Source organism: Tachyglossus aculeatus, chromosome 16, assembly GCF_015852505.1.
Source record: "Tachyglossus aculeatus isolate mTacAcu1 chromosome 16, mTacAcu1.pri, whole genome shotgun sequence".
Lineage (NCBI taxonomy): Eukaryota > Metazoa > Chordata > Mammalia > Monotremata > Tachyglossidae > Tachyglossus > Tachyglossus aculeatus.
The window spans coordinates 25,416,739-25,440,445 of NC_052081.1; the positions used below are offsets into that span (position 1 = coordinate 25,416,739).

The 23,707-nt window shown below is 46.2% G+C and overlaps 1 protein-coding gene across 1 annotated transcript in view; it reads right to left on the reverse strand.

Annotated features, from left to right (window-relative positions):
• Window positions 1-4,167: 4,167 nt before the first annotated feature.
• BAG3 (BAG cochaperone 3) overlaps window positions 4,168-23,707 on the reverse strand; it is a 53,701-nt gene continuing 34,161 nt past the window's right edge. Inside the window, exons 3-4 of the mRNA XM_038758471.1 lie at window positions 16,977-17,369; window positions 4,168-5,494 (exon numbers count right to left, since the gene is read on the reverse strand). Coding sequence (XP_038614399.1) covers window positions 4,712-5,494; window positions 16,977-17,369 — 1,176 coding nt within the window. The 3' untranslated portion in view covers window positions 4,168-4,711. The remainder of the gene's footprint in view (window positions 5,495-16,976; window positions 17,370-23,707) is intronic.

Sequence of the window (23,707 nt, forward strand, 5' to 3'; positions counted from 1 at the left end):
GTACTTCAGCAACAAGGGAGACGACCCCTGCCCACAATGGGCTCACAGTCTAGAAGCGGGGAGACAGACATCAAAGCAATTAAACAGGCTTCATCAGTTTCAATATAAGAACGCTTACTGTGTGCCAAACACTGTACTAAACATTTGGGAGAGTACGGTATCCTATCACATGTTAATTTCAGACACAACAGAGCCAAAAGCCCGTTTAAAAAACCATAGGGGAAACAGGAATCACCCTTAGTGTGAGAATTAAAATTCACCTAGAGTGGCTTTATCTTCCTTCTTAAGATCGAAGCCGCCGGACTTTTAAAACCCTGTGAAACAGGGACAGAAAGGTATTTAACGAAGTGACTCAGTAATCTGTTCCAGGGTTTTCCCACCAGGCTGTTTCACATCCCAGAATAACTCCAACCCTGAATTCCATTCAAGGGAGTTGAGTTACACTCGTATAAGGTTACAGAACAGCGAACAGACCGTTCACATTTACACAGCGCTAGGAGAGGGCCGCGGGGAAAACACGCATGAATACAGTGAGAGGAATCGTCTCCCGAGGGGAAGGATCTGCTGTGAACAAAGTTCAGGATCGGGTGGGTTGAAAAAGACTCAAGCCGTTCATCATGGGAAAAGAAACAAAAACCAGGAATGGGAATTAGCTTTCCATTGAATTATTTTTCTTGGCAGAGAAACTTGAGTCAAATTGAATTGAACGCCGTTCGGTTTGATGGGAAATGGATCCGGTTTTATTCTGGAAAACCCGAGTTCATTTCACTGAGGTCATAAAGTCACTATCACTACAGTACAATAATAATTCATAATTATGGTATTTGTTAAGCGCTTACTATATGCCAGGCACTGTACTGAGCCCTGGGGTAGATACAAGCAAATCGGGTTGGATACAGTCCCTGTCCCATGTGGGGCTCAATTCCCATTTTGCCGATGAGATAACCGAGTCCCAGAGAAGTGACTTAACCTAGGTCGCACAGCAGAGAAGTGGTGGGATCGGGATTAGAACCCATGACCTTCTGTGTCCCAGGCCTGTGATCTAACCATTACGCCACGCTGCTTCTCGATCGTCGCGATTAAAATCTATCACTGGTACTTGGGCACACTGTATGCAGGATACTTAATAATAATAATGGCATCTGTTAAGCGCTTACTATGTGCCAAGCACCGTCACAGCTAGCTTCAGTTTGAAGTTTATTCACTTAAACTTTGAAACTACAGAGCATTTGCAGAGCTTTAGATTGGGTAGGATACGGCGGCCTCACAATCTTTGTAGACGGAGCTAATTCCGAAAAGAATCGGGTACGTTTTTCCAAACGGTCGGGATGTTAAACCATTTGATTTGCCAGTGGCGGACGTTTGGGCATCCATCTCCGAAGCTCCCTTCCCCATGGGCTACACTAACCGGTGCCTCTAACGATCTGTACTTTATTTTGGCGAACGGTGGAATGGGCGCATTCGGACTGGAAACATTGGCGTCTCAAGTCCATTTTGGGGCCACGCTGGGACAAGAGCGGGAAACAGCATGATGTAGGAAGGAAGCAGCGTTGGCTAGTGGATAGGATTCGCGGGCAACGAGATAGGCGAAATCGAGGCATGGTGAAAACGTTTAAAGGCGATGAGGAGGAGCTTTTGTTTGATGCGGAGGTGGACGAGCCACCACTGGAGTCTTTTGAGGACAGGATGGGGGGGTGACATGTCCTGAACATTTCTGTAGAAAAATGATCCGATCAGCAGAGTGAAGTATGGACTGGAGTGGGGAGAGGCAGGAGGCTGTTGCAGTAATCTGGTGGGCTAGCACGGGTGATTGTATTAATGCGGTCGCAGCTTGGATGGAGAGGAAAAGGCGGATTTTAGCCATGTGAAAGTGGGATCGACGGGATTTAGCGATGGATTGAATACGCACGTTGATGAGAGGGGAGTCAAGGACGACGCCAACGTTACGGGCTTGTGAAACAGGAAGGATGGTGCTGCTGTCTACGGTGACGGGAAAGTCACGGGGAGGACGGGGTTTGGGTGGGAAGAGAAGGAGCTCTGTTTCGGACACGTTAAGCTTGAGGTGACGGGAGGACAGCCAAGCAGAGATGTCTTGAAGGCAAGAGGAAATGTGAGACTGCAGGGAGGGAGAGAGAGCAGGGCTGGAGATTTTGATCTAGGTATCATCCACATAGAGGTGGTAGTTGAAGCCATGGGAGTGAATGAGTTCTCCGAGGGAGTGAGTGTAGATGGAGAATAGAAGGGGACCCAGGACTGAACCTTGAGTGCGGCTGTGGGCGACTTCACTTCTCTGTGCCTCAGTTACCTCATCTTTCAAATGGGGACAAAGACCGTGAGCCCCCTGTGAGACAGGGACTGTGTCCAACCCAAATTACATGGTATCTACCCAAGTACTTAAGTGCCTGGCACATAAAGCACTTAAATACCACCATTATTATTATTACTTCAGGCTCATCATCATCATCATCAATCGTATTTATTGAGCGCTTACTGTGTGCAGAGCACTGTACTAAGCGCTTGGGAAGTACAAGTTGGTAACAAGTTGGCTCAGCGATCAGATGCCACACGAGCCGGGTTCACGTTCCCAAGAGAATCCAGACACCGAGGCGTCCTAGGACACTAGGCCCGGAGGAGACCAAGTTCCCCCATCCAAGTGGGCTCTGCTAATTTTGCCAGCTCTGAAGTCACCACAGAGGTGCCAGAGAATATGCCAGGGGGCAGACGGAGAGGGCTTAAAGGGTAGATTGGCACAAAAGTGGCAGGCACAGCGGACTGTAATGCACGCCAAGTCTCCCCAGGACAGAAATACATACAGACTATCCCCGTTTTGACTGGCACGGATCGCCAAAAATAATGTAGAACCATTCCACGTCCTCCTCGGTGATGATGGTATTTGTGAAGCGCTTACTACGTGCCAGGCACTGTACTAAGCGCTGGGATAGATACCATGTAATCGGGTTGGACCCAGCCCCCGTCCCTCATAGTGCTCACAGTCTTTTAACTCCTATTTTGCAGCTGAGGTAACTGAGGCACGGAGAAGCGAAGGTCACCCAGCTGATGTGGCAGAGCCGGAATGAGAACCCAGGTCCTTCTTAATCCCAGGCCCGTGCGCCATCCGCTAGGCCAGACTGCTTCTCGGTGTCACGCCAACGATGCGACCGGATCCTCTGCCCTGAAACCTCGGGACTGAGAACCTGGCAAAGGAAAGTGGTATTGTTTGTGAACCCCATTCACACACTCACACATCTGTTGCGACCCCATTGAGGGACACAACATGGAGTGCAATGAGTGAGGCAGAGGTGCAGCATACCGCAAAGTGCCTGCAGAGGTTTGTGTCATTCATTCATTCGTGTTTGTTGAGCGCTACTGTGTGCGGGGCACTGTACTAAGCGCTTGGGAGGTACAAGTTGGCAACATATAGAGACGGTCCCTACCCAACAGCGGGCTCATTTACGGCCCCGGCCAAGTTGGCTGCCAATTAGTGGTAGCGGCACGGCCTGGGGGCCTCAGTAGCCGCCGCGATCTTCCCTGCCCACGATGGCCAGCTATTTTTCAGGATCCTTCTGGCCCGGCTCGCCTCTCCTCCGTCATAAACCTTCACCATGGATCGCACAGCCAGCCGGCCAAACTGAGATCAATCAATCAATCAATCATATTTATTGAGCGCTTACTATGTGCAGAGCACTGTACTAAGCGCTTAGAGGTCAACTCTAAACTCTAAACTTAGAGATTAGAGGTCAACTTAATCATCTTCAGGGCGCTTAGTACAGTGCTCTGCACATAGTAAGCGCTCAATAAATACGATTGATTGATTGATCTTCATCATAATAATTACGGTATCTGTTAAGCGCTTACTCTGTTCCAGGCACTCTACTAAAGCGCAGGGATAGATCGAAGTTTATCAGGTTGGACACAATCCCTGCCCCACATGGGGCTCACAGTCTCAGTTCCCGTTTTACAGATGAGGTGACTGAGGCAGAGAGAAGGGAGGTGACTCGCCCAAAGTCACACAGCAGACGAGTGGCGGAGCCAGGATGGTGATTCCCGGAGCTGCGTTCTCTGCGTACCGACAGCCCGTCCACCAAAAAGAGTGATACGGTTTTAAGAGAGATCGTGGTCCCCGGAAAGCTGCGGCCTTTCCGAGCGTTTCAGAAATCACCCACACGGTTTCAGGTTAATATATTATTGTTTTATTTTCCTTTTAAAATATAGCATTGAAATCGTCCACACTTATAAATAGTCCTACAACTCCTTGCACACTTTCTACCCATCATTAAAGTGCCCAATTGTGAAAAGGAAAAAAAAAAAAAATCATATTCAAGTGGCAACTTTTGAAGAATCCGTCATACCGTTCGGGACCGGGCGTGGCTTTTCCAATAACAGCCCAGGAACAAACCGTGTGAGACTGCTCATACCGATGTTGACATCACAGTACCCCGGCACGAATATGGCACAAAACCCACCGAGGGACGGGGCTAGCTTCTTGAAACGGGAGGCGATTTCCTTATTTATACAAGAGAAGACTACAGAGTACAAGCGGGATTTTCATTCTAGCCCTTGGGTTGTTCGTTATCTCCGAGCGTTTCCTGTGTCCCAAGCTGCTACGTAGATTAAAAACCCCTTGGTGCTCAGCTCCTGAAAGACATGCAACCTAAAATTTCTTTAAACACACAATCAGTCCCAAGTCCAGGTTTCTGCTCTCAGCAGACGGCTAAGGTCCTGTGGGATTGCTGGATGTGTCGGCTGTGCTGGCGGGATCCGCGGCGGCTCCCCTCGTTTCCGGCTGGTGCGTTTCCGATTTGGAGTCCTCTCCGACCCCTCGGTTTTCCGCATCCTTCTTGCCCCTGTCCGCCTCAGCGTCCACCTCCATGATTTCCTGCTGAGGGTGAGCGCTCTCCGGCAAGCCGGGCTGCAGTTCGTACACCTGGATTTGATCCGGGCCGTCTACGGCTTTCTGTTCCAGTTTCTCTAAAATATTCTGGACCTTCCTCACGCCGTCCCTCCGGGCCTGACGCACGTCCGGGCGGCCCTCCGGGTCCACTGAATCCAAAGCGAGCAGCTCTTTGGTCAGGTACTCTTCGATCATCAGGTACTTTTTGTCAGTTTTCTTGCCTTCGAACGAGTTGACCGCTTGCTCCAGGCCTCGGACCCTCTGCAGGATGGCTTCCACCTTCAGCACGCCGGGGTGCTTCGGGCCGTCGTCCCCCTCCGCCGTCTTCGGAGGTGGGGCTTCCGCCGGGGCCGGCCTCTCTTCCGAAGCCCCGCTCGCCGGGGGACAAGGGACGGGGACGGGAGGAGGGGGGATCTTTAGATCAACCCTCTCGGCCGGAGGCGGGGGCTTCTGCGGAAGCGGCTTGGAATCGAGCTCCTCGTGGACGACTTGAATCGGGACGTAACTTGGCGGCGGGTCTGTCCCGGCCTTGCTTTCCGGCTTGTTTTTGGGCTGAGGCGCTGGAGGCGGCTCTTGGTGCGGCGCTGGCGGCTGAGGAGATGCCTGTGAAGAAGACAGACTCATTTGGAATAACTGGGATCTAGGCTGAGAGGTTGTATCTGTTGGCATCGTCATCATCAATCGTATTTATTGAGCGCTTACTGTGTGCAGAGCACACAGTACTAAGCGCTTGGGAAGTACAAATTGGCAACATATAGAGACGGTCCGTGCCCAACAGCGGGCTCACAGTCTAGAAGGGGGAGACGGAGAACGAAACCAAACATATTAACAAAGTAAAATAAATAGAATAAATATGTACAAATAAAATAGAGTAATAAAAACGTACACATATATACAGGTGCTGTGGGGAGGGGAAGGAAGGGTGAGCCCGTCATCGAGTAGGGACCGTCTCTAGACGTTGCCGACTCGGCCTTCCCAAGCGCTCAGCCCGAGGGGCTCCCCGTCTTCATCCCTGTTTTCCGGATGAGGTCACTGAGGCCCAGGGAAGTGACTGGCCCAAGGTCACCCGGCAGGCAAGCGGAGTATTTACTGAGCACTTCCCGAGCACTGTCCCAAACGCTCGGGAGAGGACGGTGTAACAACATCACAGGCGCCTTCCCTGCCCACACCGAGCGTACAGTCCGGGGGGGGAGGCAGACATGAACAGAAATCAAGAGATGACAGATGTGGACGTAAGTCCGTATCGAGAAGCAGCGTGGCTCCGTGGAAAGAGCCCGGGCTTTGGAGTCAGGGGTCATGGGTTCGGATCCCGGCTCCGCCAACCGTCGGCGGTGTGACTTGGGGCAAGTCACTTCGCTTCTCTGGGCCTCAGTGACCTCGTCTGGAAAATGGGGATTAAGACTGTGAGCCCCCCGGGGGACAACCTGATCACCTTGTAACCTCTCCAGAGCTTAGAACAGTGCTTTGCATGTAGGAAGCGCTTAACAGATACCATTATTATTATTATTAATAATAATAATATTATTATATTGGCAGAAAGGTGCGGCGGCTAAAATCAGCCCCAGGCAGGGACAATTACACACACACACGCACGTTCGCTTGTGATTTTAAGACGCCTGTTTGGTCATTCGTCTCTTATCCTCATCAATCGTATTCAGTGAGCGCTTACTGTGTGCAGAGCGCACAGTACAAGTTGGCAACATATAAGTATTTTTTTTACTCTATTTATTTTGTTTGTACATATCTATTCTATTTATTTTATTTTGTTAGTCTGTTTGGTTTTGTTCTCTGTCTCCCCCTTTTAGACGGTGAGCCCACTGTTGGGTAGGGACTGTCTCTAGATGTTGCCAATTTGTACTTCCCAAGCGCTTAGTACAGTGCTCTGCACATAGTAAGCGCTCAATAAATACGATTGATGATGATGAAGTCTCTTACTTGGCTGAATCTTTCAGTAAATGGTACCGCTGGGGAAATGAAGAGATGGAAAACGCCGGGAGGAGGGGAGGAAGTTTTCAAAAATGAAGATGTGGTTACAGAAGCAGCCTTGACTCTTAGAGCAGGCTACTTTTCTACCAGGTGCTATTTCAGGAAGGGCTTGGAACCAATCAATCGATTGATTTAGACTTTTAGACTGTGAGCCCACTGTTGGGTAGGGACTGTCTCTATACGTTGCCAATTTGTACTTCCCAAGCGCTTAGTACAGTGCTCTGCACATAGTAAGCGCTCAATAAATACGATTGATGATGATGATAAATACGATTGATGATGATCGATGGTATTCACTGGACGCTTACTGTGTGCAGGGCACTGTACTAAGCACTCGGGGGAGTGCAATACAACAGAGCTGGTAGACGCGTTTCCTGCCCACAGTGGCCTTACAGTCTTTTTTGGATTTCCAACTGGTCGATGATTGTTTCTGGACAGGTTAATTTGCTGGTTGGGAACAAAGAGAATGGGTGGGGCATTAAGCCCTTTAAGAGTATTTTCTTTTTTAAGGGCCTCTAGGCTGAAATAAAACGATCAGCTACGATGCTTAACTCCTGCTCTGACATTTGGATCACAGATGTTTAGTTACTAGGAGAATAATAGTTAAATGGGACACAGGGAAGATACACGTTTTCTAAACTATTTTTCAATAAGGCAGAATTATAATGGAGCTCTAGCTATAACATCTTGTATATTAACACAACTTTTAAGCTAGGTAAATCTACCCAGTTGATTAACATTTTCTTTATTAATGGTGATCGTTAGGCTCTTACTAGGTGCCAGGCACTGTACTAAGTGCTGAGGTACATGAAAGTTAATCAGGTTGAACACGGTCGCTGTCCCACATAGGGCTCACGGTCTTAATCCCCATTTTACAGATGAGGTAACTGAGGCCCAGAGAAGCGATTTGCTCATTCTGCATCAGGAGTCAGAATCAAGATGAAACAAAGTACATTTTTTAAATCAAAAAAATCCATTTCATCTTCAAAGTTGCGGAAAGAATATGCTCTCCCCTATGAAATTTTCCATTATGCAAAATCAGGCCTGCCTGTAATACTTGGAAGACAAGTATCAGCTGCAATGTCCCTATCGTTCCTTCTCTGCCATACCCACAGTTCCGCTCTTAATTGGTTTCATCGGTTCTTGCAGGGTAAGTGCAAGACCCTAAGTAGCTTGAGAACTTCCTGCAGTAAATTATGTAAAGCACAATAATGCATTTCCGAGGTCCAAAAAATGGACCTAGGATTACAAAAACAACGATAAAAAACAATATAATTCTGTCGGTCCAAAAAATGGACCCATAAGATTACAAAAACAACGATAAAAAACAACATAATTCTGTCATCAAAAAGCAAATTAACCACGTACCATTAATAAAACATTTTGAATTGGATGTTTTCATGGGTTCAGCTCTAAAGACTTAAAATCTCCAATCACATCTTATTCTACAAAGAAGCACCTCCTACTGACGTACGAGAGAGGCCTTTATTTATGCTAAATAGACTTTCCATTATTTAATGCTAAATCCAATTAGGCTTTCATCACTATTCAATTCATCAAAATACTTTGAAGCTTGAGAAGGAGAGAAGGTGGTCAGTTTGTGTAATCTTGGGTGAAACACCTTGAAGCGAGGGAACTGCATTAAAATTCAATAATGCTATAAGAAAGTGCGATAGTCTTTCACAGCAGGTAATGGCTGCGTTGCTAAACTAATCATCATCATCATCATCATCAATCGTATTTATTGAGCGCTTACTGTGTGCAGAGCACTGTACTAAGCGCTTGGGAGGTACAAATTGGCAACATATAGAGACAGTCCCTACCCAACAGTGGGCTCACAGTCTAAAAAGTGGGCTCACAGTCTAAAATCTAACTAATCACCTGGTCCAGTACATCCAAAGGTGATATACTAACTATAATTATCACTAAGATTATTAATAAATTATCATTAGTCTTATTATTTAAAATATCATTATTTGTGAACTCCTTGCTTTAGAACTGGAAACAGTATATAATGGTGTGGTGACGGCTTTCCTAAAGACCTTTTTTATGGCGTTTATTAAGTACTTACTATGTGCCAGGCACTTTTACAAGGTAATCAGTTTGGACACAGTCCATGTCCCACCTGGGGCTCACAGTCTTAATCCCCAATACAGATGAGGTAACTGAGGCACGGAGTGACCGCTGAGATCTTTAAAAAAGGAATGCAGTAATAAAGTGCCTTTTATTCAAAAGTTTAGTAGTATTCCTGTTTTCTTTCATGGAGCATTAAACACGGGGCCGGTAGGAGACTCGGGTTCGAAGCCCAGCTCTGCCCTGGCTAGCTCTGGTGACCTTAAGCAAATCGCTTAACCTCTCTGAGCCTTGGCTTCCTCACTGGAAAACGGCGATAAAACAGACCGCGTTACCCCTGTGGGGCAGGGATAATGTTTTATCGAGGACAGCGCTTAATAAACACCATCATTATAATTAGGATTTTTTTCTCTTGATGTCCAGAAACTCACTGTGAAGGAGATTCACTCATTCAATCGTACTTATTGAGCGCTTAGTGTGTGCAGAGCACTGTACTAAGGAGATGGCAAGTACTCCTCTGTATGTAAAAGTGAGGCAGTGTGGCTTAGTAGGAAGAGCACGGGCCTGGGCTCCACCGCTTAGGCTTGATGTGTGACCTTGGGCAGCTCATTAATTTTTCTGTGCCTCAGTTCCCTCATCTGCAAAATGGGGATTCAGGACCCGTTCTCCCTCCTATTTAGACCGTGAGCCCCACGTGGGACCTAATCATCTTGTATCTACCCCGGCGCTTAGTGCAAATTGCAAGCACTTAACTAAAACCGTTATTATTATCTTCATCACCATCAATTTATGATTACCCGGTTTCCCCAATAGATTCTAAACCTCTAGAGGAAGGGAACGTGTCTTTGATTTTTCTTGCCCTCTCCCGAGCATTTAGCACAGTTCTCTGCACAAAGCAGGCACTCCAATACTATTGATTGACTGATTTCCACTTGTCAGTTGAAAGAAGGATGACACGGAGGTTGTGGCTCCAACGATGAGAAGCAGTGTGGCTCAGTGGCTTTGGAGTCAGAGCGCTTTCCACATAGTAAGCGCCTAATAAATGCCATTAAAAAAAACTATGTTGTTGAGTCATTGGTGGAAAAGGGAATCAGTCAAACAGTCAAATTTGTTGAGCACTTACTGTATGCACAGCACTGTACTAAGTGCATGGGAAGGTACGATGTAATAATGTAACAGAGGCATTCCCTGCCCACAACGAGGTTACGGTCTAGAGGCGGAGACAGACATTAATATAAATAAATAAATTACAGATATGTAATGGGGTCGGGAAGGGGGATGAATAAAGGGAACAAGTCAGGGTGACACAGAAGAGGGCGGGAGAAAAGGAAGAGAAGGCCTCTTGGAGGAGAAATGTGCCTTCACGAAGGCTTTGAAGTGAGGAATGGTAACTGTTTTTTGGATAAGAGGGAAGGCATTCCAGGCCAGAGGCAGGATGTGAGCGAGATAGACGAAACTGAGGTACAATAAGTAGGGTAGCATTAGAGGAGCAAAGTTTGCAGGCTGGGTTGTAACAGGAAAGCAGCGAGGAATGGTAGGAGGGGGCAAGGGGATTGAGTGCCTTAAAGCCAATGGTAAGGAATTTCTACTTTATGTGGCGGCGGAAGTATAGTGCTTTGCACACAGTAAGCACTCAAAAAATTCACTTGACTGAACTAATGAAGAGCCACTGGAGGTTCTTGAGGAATGGGGAAACACGGCCCGAATAGGGCTTTTGGTAGGAAAATGAGAGGGGTAGCAGAGTAAAGTATGGACTGGAGAAGGGAAACAGGAGGCAGGGAGGTCAAGTAATCAAGACGGGATGGATTAAGTGCTTGGGTTAATGTGGTACCAGTTTGGATGGAGAGGAAAGGGCGGGAAAAAAAAGAATAGGGAACAGAATCCACGATTCCACCATGCTGTTATCCCAAGAGCCTCCTGGGGAATCTGGGACTGTTCTCTGGAAGGGAAAATGAAGATGTGCTTCCCTAAATCTAAAAGCCTTCCGGGGCTTCCTCCTGTCCTGTATGCACCACGAGGGGAAGGGGTACTGATCATCATCATTATCGTCATCAATGATGATTTATTAGGCATTTACTGCATACGGAGCACTTGCAACAAAGCTGGTAGACAAGTTCTCTGCCCATAACGAACTGAAGCGTGGAAGGTGGTAACTAGGCCACCGAAAAGGGCAGGGTTTTAAATGCTATTTAGGTGCTTACTACGTGCCAGGCACTGTACTAAACCCTGGGGTAAGATTCAAGCTAAACGGGATTAGACACTGTCATGTCCCAGGTGGGGCTCATAGTTTAATCCCCATTTTAACAGATGAGGTGAGTGAGGCCCAGAGAAGCGGAGCGACTTGCTCAAAATGACACAGCAGACAAGTGACAGGGGCAGGATTAGAACCCAGGTCCTCGGATTTCCGGGTTCGGGCTCTTTTCGCTAGGCCAGGCTGTTCCTCTAGGTTTTCTTGGTTAATCATTCTGTCTGTGACTCTCAAATTACCATTGCTGAGTGTAAACCTGAAATCAGGGCCCCATCAAGGCCTCCCCACCATGGGATTAACCAAGGTAGAAATGGGAGGCATAGTACTAAAATATGGCTTCAAACCAAACAAACAGTTAATCAAAAGACAGCGCTCTATAGCAGCGGTAAAACAAAAAAAAATAAGGGTTTTATTTTGATGGAATGGGGCTGAAATTCTATTTCTTCACTTAAAGCCTCCTCAGTCTGTCAGTCAGTCGATTGTACTTATTGAGCGCTTTCTGTGTGCAGAGCACTGTACTAAGTGTTTGGGAGAATACAATATAACAATAAACAGACACAGTCCCTGCCCACAACGAGCTTGAAGTCTACAGCGGAGCTTAGTGGGAAGGATGCTTGGAACAGTGCTAAGCACAAAGTAAGCGCCTAAAAAATACCATAATTATTATTATTCTGATTCGCAGGGAGGAGGGAGTTCAGGGGCACTGTGCTTTCATCACTTCCTTCACTCTCAGTGAGAAACTCCATCCATTTATATTTTCCACCAAATTCAGACCGGAGACTTTCATGGCTAGCTGCGTGAAAAATACTAAGTTTAATAACTGTAGTATTCCCTCTCCTTCCCTTCCCCACAGCACCTGTATATATGTTTGTACATATTTATTACCCTATTTATTTATTTATTTTACTCGTACCTATCTATTCTATTTATTTTATTTTGTTAGTATGTTTGGTTTTGTTCTCTGTCTCCCCCTTCTAGACTGTGAGCCCACTGTTGGGTAGGGACTGTCTCTATATGTTGCCAGCTTGTACTTCCCAAGCGCTTAGTACAGTGCTCTGCACACAGTAAGCGCTCAATAAATACGATTGATTGATTGATTGACTGATTGATTAAGCGCTCTGTGCCAAGCACTGTACTAAGCGCTGGGGTAGGTACAAGATAATCAGGTCCCACATGGGGCTCACGAGACCAAGTTGGAGGGAGAACACATACTGAATCCCCATTTTGCAGATTAAGGGAACTGAGGCAGAGAGAAGTTAAGTGACTTGCCCAAGGTCACGCAGCAGACACGTGGGGGAGCCGGGATAAGAACCCAGGTCCTCGGATTCCCAGGCCTGTGCTCTTTCCATGCTGCTTCTTTATATGAAAATATGCAATCAATCCATCAATTGAATTTACCGAGCACTTAGTCTGTGCTTGTATGTATGTACTGAAAGCACGTTTCCTGCCCACAATATATCATCATCATCATCAATCGTATTTATTATCAAATCCCCCAACCATGCTTCCCCAATTAATTTCCAGCACCCCAAGTCACATATGCCCATCAGCTATTACTATGATTTATAGTAATAATATATAATATAGTATAATATAGTATATATTATTATATATTAATTATATCATTATATATTATATAGTATATATTATTATATATATTATACTATATTATATATATAATATAGTATAATGACTTATTTATTCCCATCCTCAGGACTTACATACTACACATGCATTCAACCGTCTTCCAATTTATTTATTTATTTTACTTGTACCTATCTATTCTATTTATTTTATTTTGTTAGTATGTTTGGTTTTGTCTTCCAATTAAAGAACACTTTCTCCTTGCGGATACGGAATGGGTCAGATGCTTTTTTGTGCACTTCCCTTGTGCTTAGTTCAGAGTATTGCGCCCAGTGGTTTTCCAGTAAATGCCATTACCTTTTCAAAAACTGAATTTCAAATGCCTCGAACGCAAATCCCGAGATCCAATATAGCAGAAAATAAAGATAGCTACGTTTTTCACTTTTACTGAACTAGCCCAGGGTGGCTTCGTGGACAAAGCACGGGCCTCAGCAGTCAGTGGACCTGGGTTCTAAACCTACTCTGCCACTTATCTGTTGTGGGACCTTGGGCGAGTCACTTCTCTGGGACTCAGTCACCTCATCTGTAAAACGGGGATTAAGTCTGTGAGCCCCAAGTGGGACATGGACCGTGTCCAACCCGATTATCTTGCAGCTACCCAAGTATTTATTACAGTGCCTGGCGCAGAATAAGCGCTTAAATACGACTTAAAAATAACACCTAATACAGCATTCTGCCCACAGAAGGCACTAAGTACTATGCTCTATACAGCAAAAGCATTCATTCAATCGTATTTTTTGAGCGCTTACTATGTGCAGAGCTCTGTACTAAGCGCTTGGAAAGTACAATTCAGCAATAAAAACAAACAATCCCTGCCCACACCGGGCTTACAGTCTAGAAGACACTCAAAGGGTTCTACTGAATGAATGAGGGAATGAGCAAATCACATATTCATTCATTCATTCAATCGTATTTATTGAGCGCTTACTGTGTGCAGAGCACTGTACTAAGCGCTTGGGAAGTACAAGTTGGCAACATATAGAGACGGTCCCTACCCACCAGCGGGCTCACAGATCCGACATGTTGCCGCAGAAAACCAAGACGGAGAATTGAGACTAACTTTTAGACCAATCAATCAATCAATCAATCCTATTTATTGAGCGCTTACTGTGTGCAGAGCACTGGACTAAGCGCTTGGGAAGTACAAATCAAATGGGAAAAGACATGGACGGTTACTGGAATAGTTTGATCTACTTGGGCAATTGCTTCACCCTCAATCAATCAATCAATCGTATTTATTGAGCGCTTACTGTGTGCAGAGCACTGGACTAAGCGCTTGGGAAGTACAAATCAAATGGGAAAAGACATGGACGGTTACTGGAATAGTTTGATCTACTTGGGCAATTGCTTCACCCTCAATCAATCAATCAATCGTATTTATTGAGCGCTTACTGTGTGCAGAGCACTGGACTAAGCGCTTGGGAAGTACAAATCAAATGGGAAAAGACATGGACGGTTACTGGAATAGTTTGATCTACTTGGGCAATTGCTTCACCCTCAATCAATCAATCAATCGTATTTATTGAGCGCTTACTGTGTGCAGAGCACTGGACTAAGCGCTTGGGAAGTACAAATCCAATGGGAAAAGACATGGACGGTTACTGGAATAGTTTGATCTACTTGGGCAATTGCTTCACCCTCAATCAATCAATCAATCATATTTATTGAGCGCTTACTGTGTGCAGAGCACTGTACTAAGCGCTTGGGAAGTACAAATCAAATGGGAAAAGACATGGACGGTTACTGGAATAGTTTGATCTACTTGGGCAACTGCTTCACCCTCAATCAATCAATCAATCGTATTTATTGAGCGCTTACTGTGTGCAGAGCACTGGACTAAGTGCTTGGGAAGTACAAATCAAATGGGAAAAGACATGGATGGTTACTGGAATAGTTTGATCTACTTGGGCAATTGCTTCACCCTCAATCAATCAATAAATCAATCAATCGTATTTATTGAGTGCTTACTGTGTGCAGAGCACTGTACTAAGCGCTTGGGAAGTACAAATCAAATGGGAAAAGACATGGACGGTTACTGGAATAGTTTGATCTACTTGGGCAATTGCTTCACCCTCAATCAATCAATCAATCGTATTTATTGAGCGCTTACTGTGTGCAGAGCACTGGACTAAGCGCTTGGGAAGTACAAATCAAATGGGAAAAGACATGGACGGTTACTGGAATAGTTTGATCTACTTGGGCAATTGCTTCACCCTCAATCAATCAATCAATCGTATTTATTGAGCGCTTACTGTGTGCAGAGCACTGGACTAAGCGCTTGGGAAGTACAAATCCAATGGGAAAAGACATGGACGGTTACTGGAATAGTTTGATCTACTTGGGCAATTGCTTCACCCTCAATCAATCAATCAATCATATTTATTGAGCGCTTACTGTGTGCAGAGCACTGTACTAAGCGCTTGGGAAGTACAAATCAAATGGGAAAAGACATGGACGGTTACTGGAATAGTTTGATCTACTTGGGCAACTGCTTCACCCTCAATCAATCAATCAATCGTATTTATTGAGCGCTTACTGTGTGCAGAGCACTGGACTAAGTGCTTGGGAAGTACAAATCAAATGGGAAAAGACATGGATGGTTACTGGAATAGTTTGATCTACTTGGGCAATTGCTTCACCCTCAATCAATCAATAAATCAATCAATCGTATTTATTGAGTGCTTACTGTGTGCAGAGCACTGTACTAAGCGCTTGGGAAGTACAAATCAAATGGGAAAAGACATGGACGGTTACTGGAATAGTTTGATCTACTTGGGCAATTGCTTCACCCTCAATCAATCCATCAATCGTATTTATTGAGCGCTTACTGTGTGCAGAGCACTGGACTAAGCGCTTGGGAAGTCCAAGTTGGCAACATATAGAGGCAGTCCCTACCCAACAGTGGGCTCACAGTCTAAAAGTTGTTGGAGATTTGTTCGTAGTTGGAGGTTTAACCCTGAAATTTGGCTTGAAATTTCCATCACGACAACAATCTAGGCTTAAAGACAAGCTGCTGTAGTCAAGGAAAAATGCTCCCCAAAAGTTAAAAATACAGGCGGGAGCCCATGCTGGATTTTCCTTCAGGCCTCCGACCAATCCCCCATCCCGGCCCCAGGCCCGGATTGTGCAACTCTGCGCCAACACCAACTATGCTGTGAAACAACGATGATGTTTCCAGGCTTGAAAAGGTCCCCGATCTTCTCAGTCAATCCTATTTATTGAGCGCTTACTGTGTGCGGAGCACTGTACTAAGCGCTTGGGAAGTACAAGCTGGCAACATAATTTATCCACAATCCAGCCTCAAAGGACCTTCTCACTGTACCTCAATCTCGGCTGTTTTGCCGCCGACTCCTCGCCCACATCCTGCCCCTGGCCTGTATCGCCCTCCCTCCTCAAATCCCTCGCTTCAAAGCCTTATCGAAGGCACATTTCCTCCATGAAATTAAGCCTCCCCTTTCCTCTTCTCCAACTCCCTTCTGCGTCGCCCTGACTTGCTCCCTTAACTCATCCCCCATCCCATCCGCCAAGCTAGCTCTCTTCCTCCCTTCAAGGCCCTGCTGAGAGCTCACCTCCTCCAGGAGGCCTTCCCACACTCAGCCCCTTCCTTCCTCTCCCCCTCGTCCCCCTCTCCATCCCCCCCATCTTACCTCCTTCCCTTCCCCACAGCACCTGTATATATGTATATATGTTTGTACATATTTTTTTTTACTCTATTTATTTTATTTGTACATATCTGTTCTATTTATTTTATTTTGTTAGTACGTTTGGTTTTGTCCTCTGTCTCCCCCTTTTAGACTGTGAGCCCACTGTTGGGTAGGGACTGTCTCTATATGTTGCCAATTTGGACTTCCCAAGCGCTTAGTACAGTGCTCCGCACATAGTAAGCGCTCAATAAATATGACTGACGATGATGACGATGATCCCAGCTCCACGGCACTTATGTCCGTATCTGCAATGTGTTTTTTTTATTTCTATTAATGCCCCCTCTGGACTGTAAGCTCGTTGTGGGCGGGGATTGTGTCTGCCGTTCTACTGCATCTCTCCCAAGCGCTCAGTACAGTGCTCTGCACGCAGCCCATAAATACGGGTGAGTGGACGAACGAAGGAATGAAGCAGGGGTAGAAATCCTCCTACCTGGGTGGGTTTGTCCGCCACCGTGTGCCCCCGGACGGGAGACGGGGGAGGAATCTGCGGGCCGGCTCTGCCGGGCGAGCTCTCCCGGCTGGCCGAGGCTTTCGGGGGCATCCTGAACGGGGACGGGGCGCGGAAGGGCTTCGGCTCCCACTCGTCGCTCTGGATCTTGTGGTAGACGGGCTGGTGGGTTTGGTAGTCGCCCTGCTGCGCCGGGTAATGGGTCTTCTGGGCCTGGTGGTAGGCTTGGGCAGGCTGCCGGAGCACGTTCTGCTCGTGGATCACGGGGATGGGGATGTACCCGCGGGGAAGCGGGTGGCCACCCAGGCCGGCTCGGCCGGGCGGCTGAGGCGGGCCCGGCGGCGGGGAGTCGGAAGCGGTCGGAGACTGAGATCGCTGGAAGAGACAAGAGCCGCACACGCAAATCCGCGTGGGTTATCTGCCCCTTCCCCTTGCCAAGATCCGCCCTTTCCTCTCCATCCAAACTGCTACCCTGCTCATTCAAGCTCTCATCCTATCCCGTCTGGACTACTGCACCAGCCTTCTCTCCGATCTCCATTCCTCGTGTCTCTCTCCACTTCAATCCATACTTCATGCTGCTGCCCGGATTATCCTTGTCCAGAAACGCTCTGGGCATATCACTCCCCTCCTCAAAAATCTCCAGTGGCTACCAATCAATCTGCGCATCAGGCAGAAACTCCTCACCCTGGGCTTCAAGGCTGTCCATCCCCTCGCCCCCTCCTACCTCACCTCCCTTCTCTCCTTCTCCAGCCCAGCCCGCACCCTCCGCTCCTCCGCCGCTAATCTCCTCACCGTACCTCGTTCTCGCCTGTCCCACCGTCGACCCCCGGCCCACGTCCTCCCCCGGGCCTGGAATGCCCTCCCTCTGCCCCTCCGCCAAGCTCGCTCTCTTCCTCCCTTCAAGGCCCTGCTGAGAGCTCACCTCCTCCAGGAGGCCTTCGCAGACTGAGCCCCTTCCTTCCTCTCCCCCTCGTCCCCCTCTCCATCCCCCCATCTTACCTCCTTCCCTTCCCCACAGCACCTGTATATATGTATATATGGTTGTACATATTTATTACTCTATTTATTTTACTTGTACATTTCTATCCTATTTTATTTTGTTGGTATGTTTGGTTCTGTTCTCTGTCTCCCCCTTTTAGACTGTGAGCCCACTGTTGGGTAGGGACCGTCTCTATACGTTGCCAACTTGTACTTCCCAAGTGCTTAGTACAGTGCTCTCTGCACATAGTAAGCGCTCAATAAATACGATTGATTGATTGATTGATTGATTGATTCCCCGCCTTGGTCCTATCGGCCCCCGTTCGTTAAGGAAACGTCACCGCAGAGCACTGGACTGAGCGCTCGGGAGGCCTTCCCAGATTGAGCACCCTCCTTCCTCTTCATTCATTCATTCATTCAGTCGTATTTATTGAGCGCTTGCTGTGTGCAGAGCACTGGACTAAGCGCTTGGGAAGTACCAGGAGGCCTTCCCAGATTGAGCCCCCTCCTTCCTCCTTATTCATTAATTCATTCAATCAATCGTATGTATATATGTTTGTACGTATTTATTACTCTATTTTACTTGTATATTCTATTTATTTTATTTTGTTAGTCTGTTTGGTTTGGTGCTCTGTCTCCCCCTTCTAGACTGTGAGCCCACTGTTGGGTAGGGACTGTCTCTATATGTTGCCAATTTGGACTTCCCAAGTGCTTAGTACAGTGCTCTGCACATAGTAAGCGCTCAATAAATACGATTGATTGATTGATATATGTTTGTACGTATTTATTACTCTATTTATTTTACTTGTACATATCTATTCTATTTATTTTATTTTGTTAGTCTGTTTGGTTTGGTGCTCTGTCTCCCCCTTTTAGGCTGGGAGCCCACTGTTGGGTAGGGACTGTCTCTATATGTTGCCAATTTGGACTTCCCAAGCGCTTAGTACAGTGCTCTGCACATAGTAAGCGCTCAATAAATACGATTGATTGATTGATATATGTTTGTACGTATTTATTACTCTATTTTACTTGTACATATCTACTCTATTTATTTTATTTTGTTAGTCTGCTTGGTTTGGTGCTCCATCTCCCCCTTTTAGGCTGTGAGCCCACTGTTGGGTAGGGACTGTCTCTATATGTTGCCAACTTGGACTTCCCAAGCGCTTAGTACAGTGCTCTGCACATAGTAAGCGCTCAATAAATACGATTGATTGATTGATATATGTTTGTACGTATTTATTACTCTATTTATTTTACCTGTACATATCTATTCTATTTATTTTATTTTGTTAGTCTGTTTGGTTTGGTGCTCTGTCTCCCCCTTTTAGGCTGGCAGCCCACTGTTGGGTAGGGACCGTCTCTAGATGTTGCCAATTTGTACTTCCCAAGTGCTTAGTACAGTGCTCTGCACATAGTAAGCGCTCAATAAATACGATCGATTGATATATGTTTGTACATATTTATTACTCTATTTATTTTACTTGTACATATCTATTCTATTTATTTTATTTTGTTAGTCTGTTTGGTTTGGTGCTCTGTCTCCCCCTTTTAGGCTGTGAGCCCACTGTTGGGTAGGGACCGTCTCTATATGTTGCCAACTTGGACTTCCCAAGCGCTTAGTACAGTGCTCTGCACACAGTAAGCGCTCAGTAAATACGATTGATTGACTGATTGATTATCAGAAATTCCTCACATGGGCCTGGGTGTTCAGGCCTTCACACCAGCCTCGGGGCTGCTCACCATTCCTGGCAGTGCCCCGGTCCCTTCTTAATAATAATGATAATAATAACAATTGCTATTATTATATTATATCATTATAATATCACTATTATAATGTAATATAATTACATTATGACTCCCAAGCCCACGCTCTTTCCACTGAGCCACACTGCTTCTCTGTGCCACGTCCTCCGGACTCCTTTCCTCTTCTCCCACTCCCTTCTGCGTCGTCCCAGCCCCACAGCACTTATGTCCATACCTGTAACTTATTTATTTATATTAATGCCTGTCTCCCCTTCTAGACTGGAAGTTCGTTGTGGGCAGGGAATGTGTCTTGTTTATTGTTATACTGAACTCTCCCAAGTGCTTAGTACAGTGCTCTGCACACAGTAAGATTATAATTACTATTATAATGTACTATTCTAATAATAGTTACCATTATTATTATTATTATGGTATTTGCTAAGTGCTTACTATGTGCCCAAGTGCTTAGTACAGTGCTCTGCACACAGTAAGATTATAATTACTATTATAATGTACTATTCTAATAATAGTTACCATTATTATTATTATTATTATTATGGTATTTGCTAAGCGCTTACTATGTGCCCAAGCTCTGTTCTAAGCGTTAGGATAGATACAAGATAATCAGGTTGTTCCACGTGGGGCTCACAGTCTTCGTCCCCATTTTCCAGCTGAGCTAACTGAGGCACAGAGAAGTTAAGTGACTGGCCCAAGGGCACACAGCAGACATGTGGCAGAGCCGGGATTAGAACCCAGGTCCTTCGGACTCCCAGAGCCGTGCTCTATAATAATAATGATAGTTGTGGTAACTGTTAAGCACTTACTATGTGCCAGGCACTGTTCTTAGCAGCGTGGCTCAGTGGAAAGAGCCCGGGCTTTGGAGTCAGAGGTCATGGGGTTCTATTCTATTTATTTTATTTTGTTAATATGTTTTGTTTTGTTCTCTGTCTCCCCCTTCTAGACTGTGAGCCCACTGTTGGGTAGGGACCGTCTCTATGTGTTGCCAATTTGTACTTCCCAAGCGTTTAGTACAGTGCTTTGCACACAGTAAGCGCTCAATAAATACGATTGAATGAATGAATGGGTTCAAATCCCGGCTCCGCCAATTGTCAGCTGTGTGACTTTGGGCAAGTCACTTCACTTCTCTGGGCCTCAGTTCCCTCATCTGTAAAATGGGGATGAAGACTGTGAGCCCCCCGTGGGACAACCTGATCACCTTGTAACCTCCCTAGTGCTTAGAACAGTGCTTTGCACATAGTAAGCGCTTTAATAAATGCCATCATTATTATTATTTTTATTCTAAGTGCCGGGCGGATACCGGCAAATCAGGTCGGACACAGTCCCTGTCCCACGTGGGACTCGCCGTTTTAATCCCCATCTTACAGATGAGGTGACAGAGGCCCAGAGAAGTTAAGCGACGGTTGTCCAAGGTCACATGGCAGACATGTGGCAGAACTGGGATTAGAACCCAGATCATCATCATCATCATCAATCGTATTTATTGAGCGCTTACTATGCGCAGAGCACTGTACTAAGCGCTTGGGAAGTCCAAACTGGCAACATCTAGAGACAGTCCCTACCCAACAGTGGGCTCACAGTCTAAAAGGGGGAGACAGAGAACAAAACCAAACATACTAACAAAATAAAATAAATAGGATAGATATGGACAAGTTAGATCCTTCTAAGTCCCAGGCTCGTGCTCTAGCCGTTAGGCCATGCTGCTTCGGTTCCCCCTCCACAGCTACGCTCTGTCCATTCCGCTATGCTTCCCTCCCCTAGTATTCCTATTTTCTCAGGCCTCTGCCCACCTTCCTCCTCCTCCTCCTCCTTCCTCCTTCCACCCGGCTCCCCGTCCCCCTGCGCCCGGCTCCCCCGGCTAATTGCTTCCGGAGAACCATCAATCGTTAGAATGTGGGGCCTGTCTAACTCAGGGTGGACTAGACTGCTCCTGCAGTTCCTGGTTGTTGTTTTTTCTGTATTTTCTTTTTCAGTGGTATTTGTTAAGTGCTTACTAAAGCAATGATAATTGTGTTATCTGTTAAGTGCTTGCTATGTGCCATCTTACCTCCCATCCTACCTCCATCCCCCCGTCTTACCTCCTTCCCTTCCCCACAGCACCTGTAAATACGTATATATGTTTGTACATATTTATTACTCTATTTATTTATTTATTTTACTTGTACATATCTATTCTATTTATTTTATTTTGTTAGTATGTTTGGTTTTGTTCTCTTGTCTCCCCCTTTTAGACTGTGAGCCCACTGTTGGGTAGGGACTGTCTCTAGATGTTGCCAACTTGGACTTCCCAAGCGCTCTGCACACAGTAAGCGCTCAATAAATACGATTGATTGATTGATCAATCGAACTCCACGACAACCCGACAGAAGAACTGCTTACCCTAATAAGAGTTCTGCATCCTTGCCCGTCTTCTTTATTTTTTTTGAAACGGTATTTGTTAAACCCTTACTCTGTGCCAAGTGCAGTACTAGGCACTGGGGTAACTACAAACTAAGCAAGTTGGACACAGTCCCACATAATAATAATAATGATGGCATTTGTTAAGCGCTTACTATGTGTAAAGCATTGTTCTAAGCGCTGAGGGGGATACAAGGTGATCAGGTTGTCCCACGCGGGGTTCACCGTCTTCATCCCCCTTTTACAGATGAGGGAACTGAGGCTCAGAGAAGTTAAGTGACTTGCCCAAAGTCACACAGCAGGCATATGGTGGAGCCGGGATTAGAACCCATGACCTCTGACTCCCAAACCTGTGCTCTTTCCACCGAGCCATGACTCATCGTCTTAATCCCCATTTTACAGATGAGGGAACTGAGGCCCAGAGAAGTTAAGTGCCTTGCCCAAGGTCACTCAGCAGAGAAGTGGCTGAGCCAGCATTAATAATAATAATAATAATAATTATGGTATCTGTTAAGCGCTTACTATGTGCCAAGCACTGTTCTAAGCGCTGGGGGAGATACAAGGTAATCAGGTTGTCCCACGTGGGGCTCACAGTCTTTAATCCCCATTTTCCAGATGAGGGAACTGAGGCCCAGAGAAGTTAAGTGCCACACGGCAGAGAAGTGGCTGAGCCAGCATTAATAATAATAATAATTTTGGTATTTGTTAAGCGCTTTACTATGTGCCAAGCACTGTTCTAAGCGCCGGGGGAGATACAAGGTGTTCAGGTTGTCCCACATGGGGCTCACAGTCTTTAATCCCCATTTTCCAGATGAGGTAGCTGCCCATCTGTGCGGCCACTGCTTCGGGCTTCGAGGTGGCGGCGGACTGAAAGTTTTGGCGGGGGGAGAGGGTTGAATCAATCAATCGTATTTGTTGAGCACTTGCTGTGTGCAGAGCACTGTACTGAACGCTTGGGAAGTACAGGTTGGCAACATGTGGGGACGGTCCCTACCCAACAGTGGGCTCACAGTTGAAGGTTGGAGGCATGTGCTATGCCCATATGCCCCCTCTCCATCCCCCTCATCTTACCTCCTTCCCTCCCCCACAGCACCTGTTTGTACATATTTATTACTCTATTTATTTATTTTACTTGTACATATCTATTCTATTTATTTTATTTTGTTAGTGTGTTTGGTTTCGTTCTCCGTCTCCCCCTTTTAGACTGTGAGCCCACGGTTGGGCAGGGACTGTCTCTATGTGTTGCCAATTTGTACTTCCCAGGCGCTTAGTACAGTGCTCTGCACACAGTAAGCGCTCAATAAATACGATCGATTGATTGATTGATTATCAGAAATTCCTCACATGGGCCTGGGTGTTCAGGCCTTCACACCGGCCTCGGGGCTGCTCACCATTCCTGGCAGTGCCCCGGTCCCTTCTTAATAATAATGATAATAATAACAATTGCTATTATTATATTATATCATTATAATATTACTATTATAATGTAATATAATTACATTATGGCTCCCAAGCCCACGCTCTTTCCACTGAGCCACACTGCTTCTCTGTGCCACGTCCTCCGGGCTCCTTTCCTC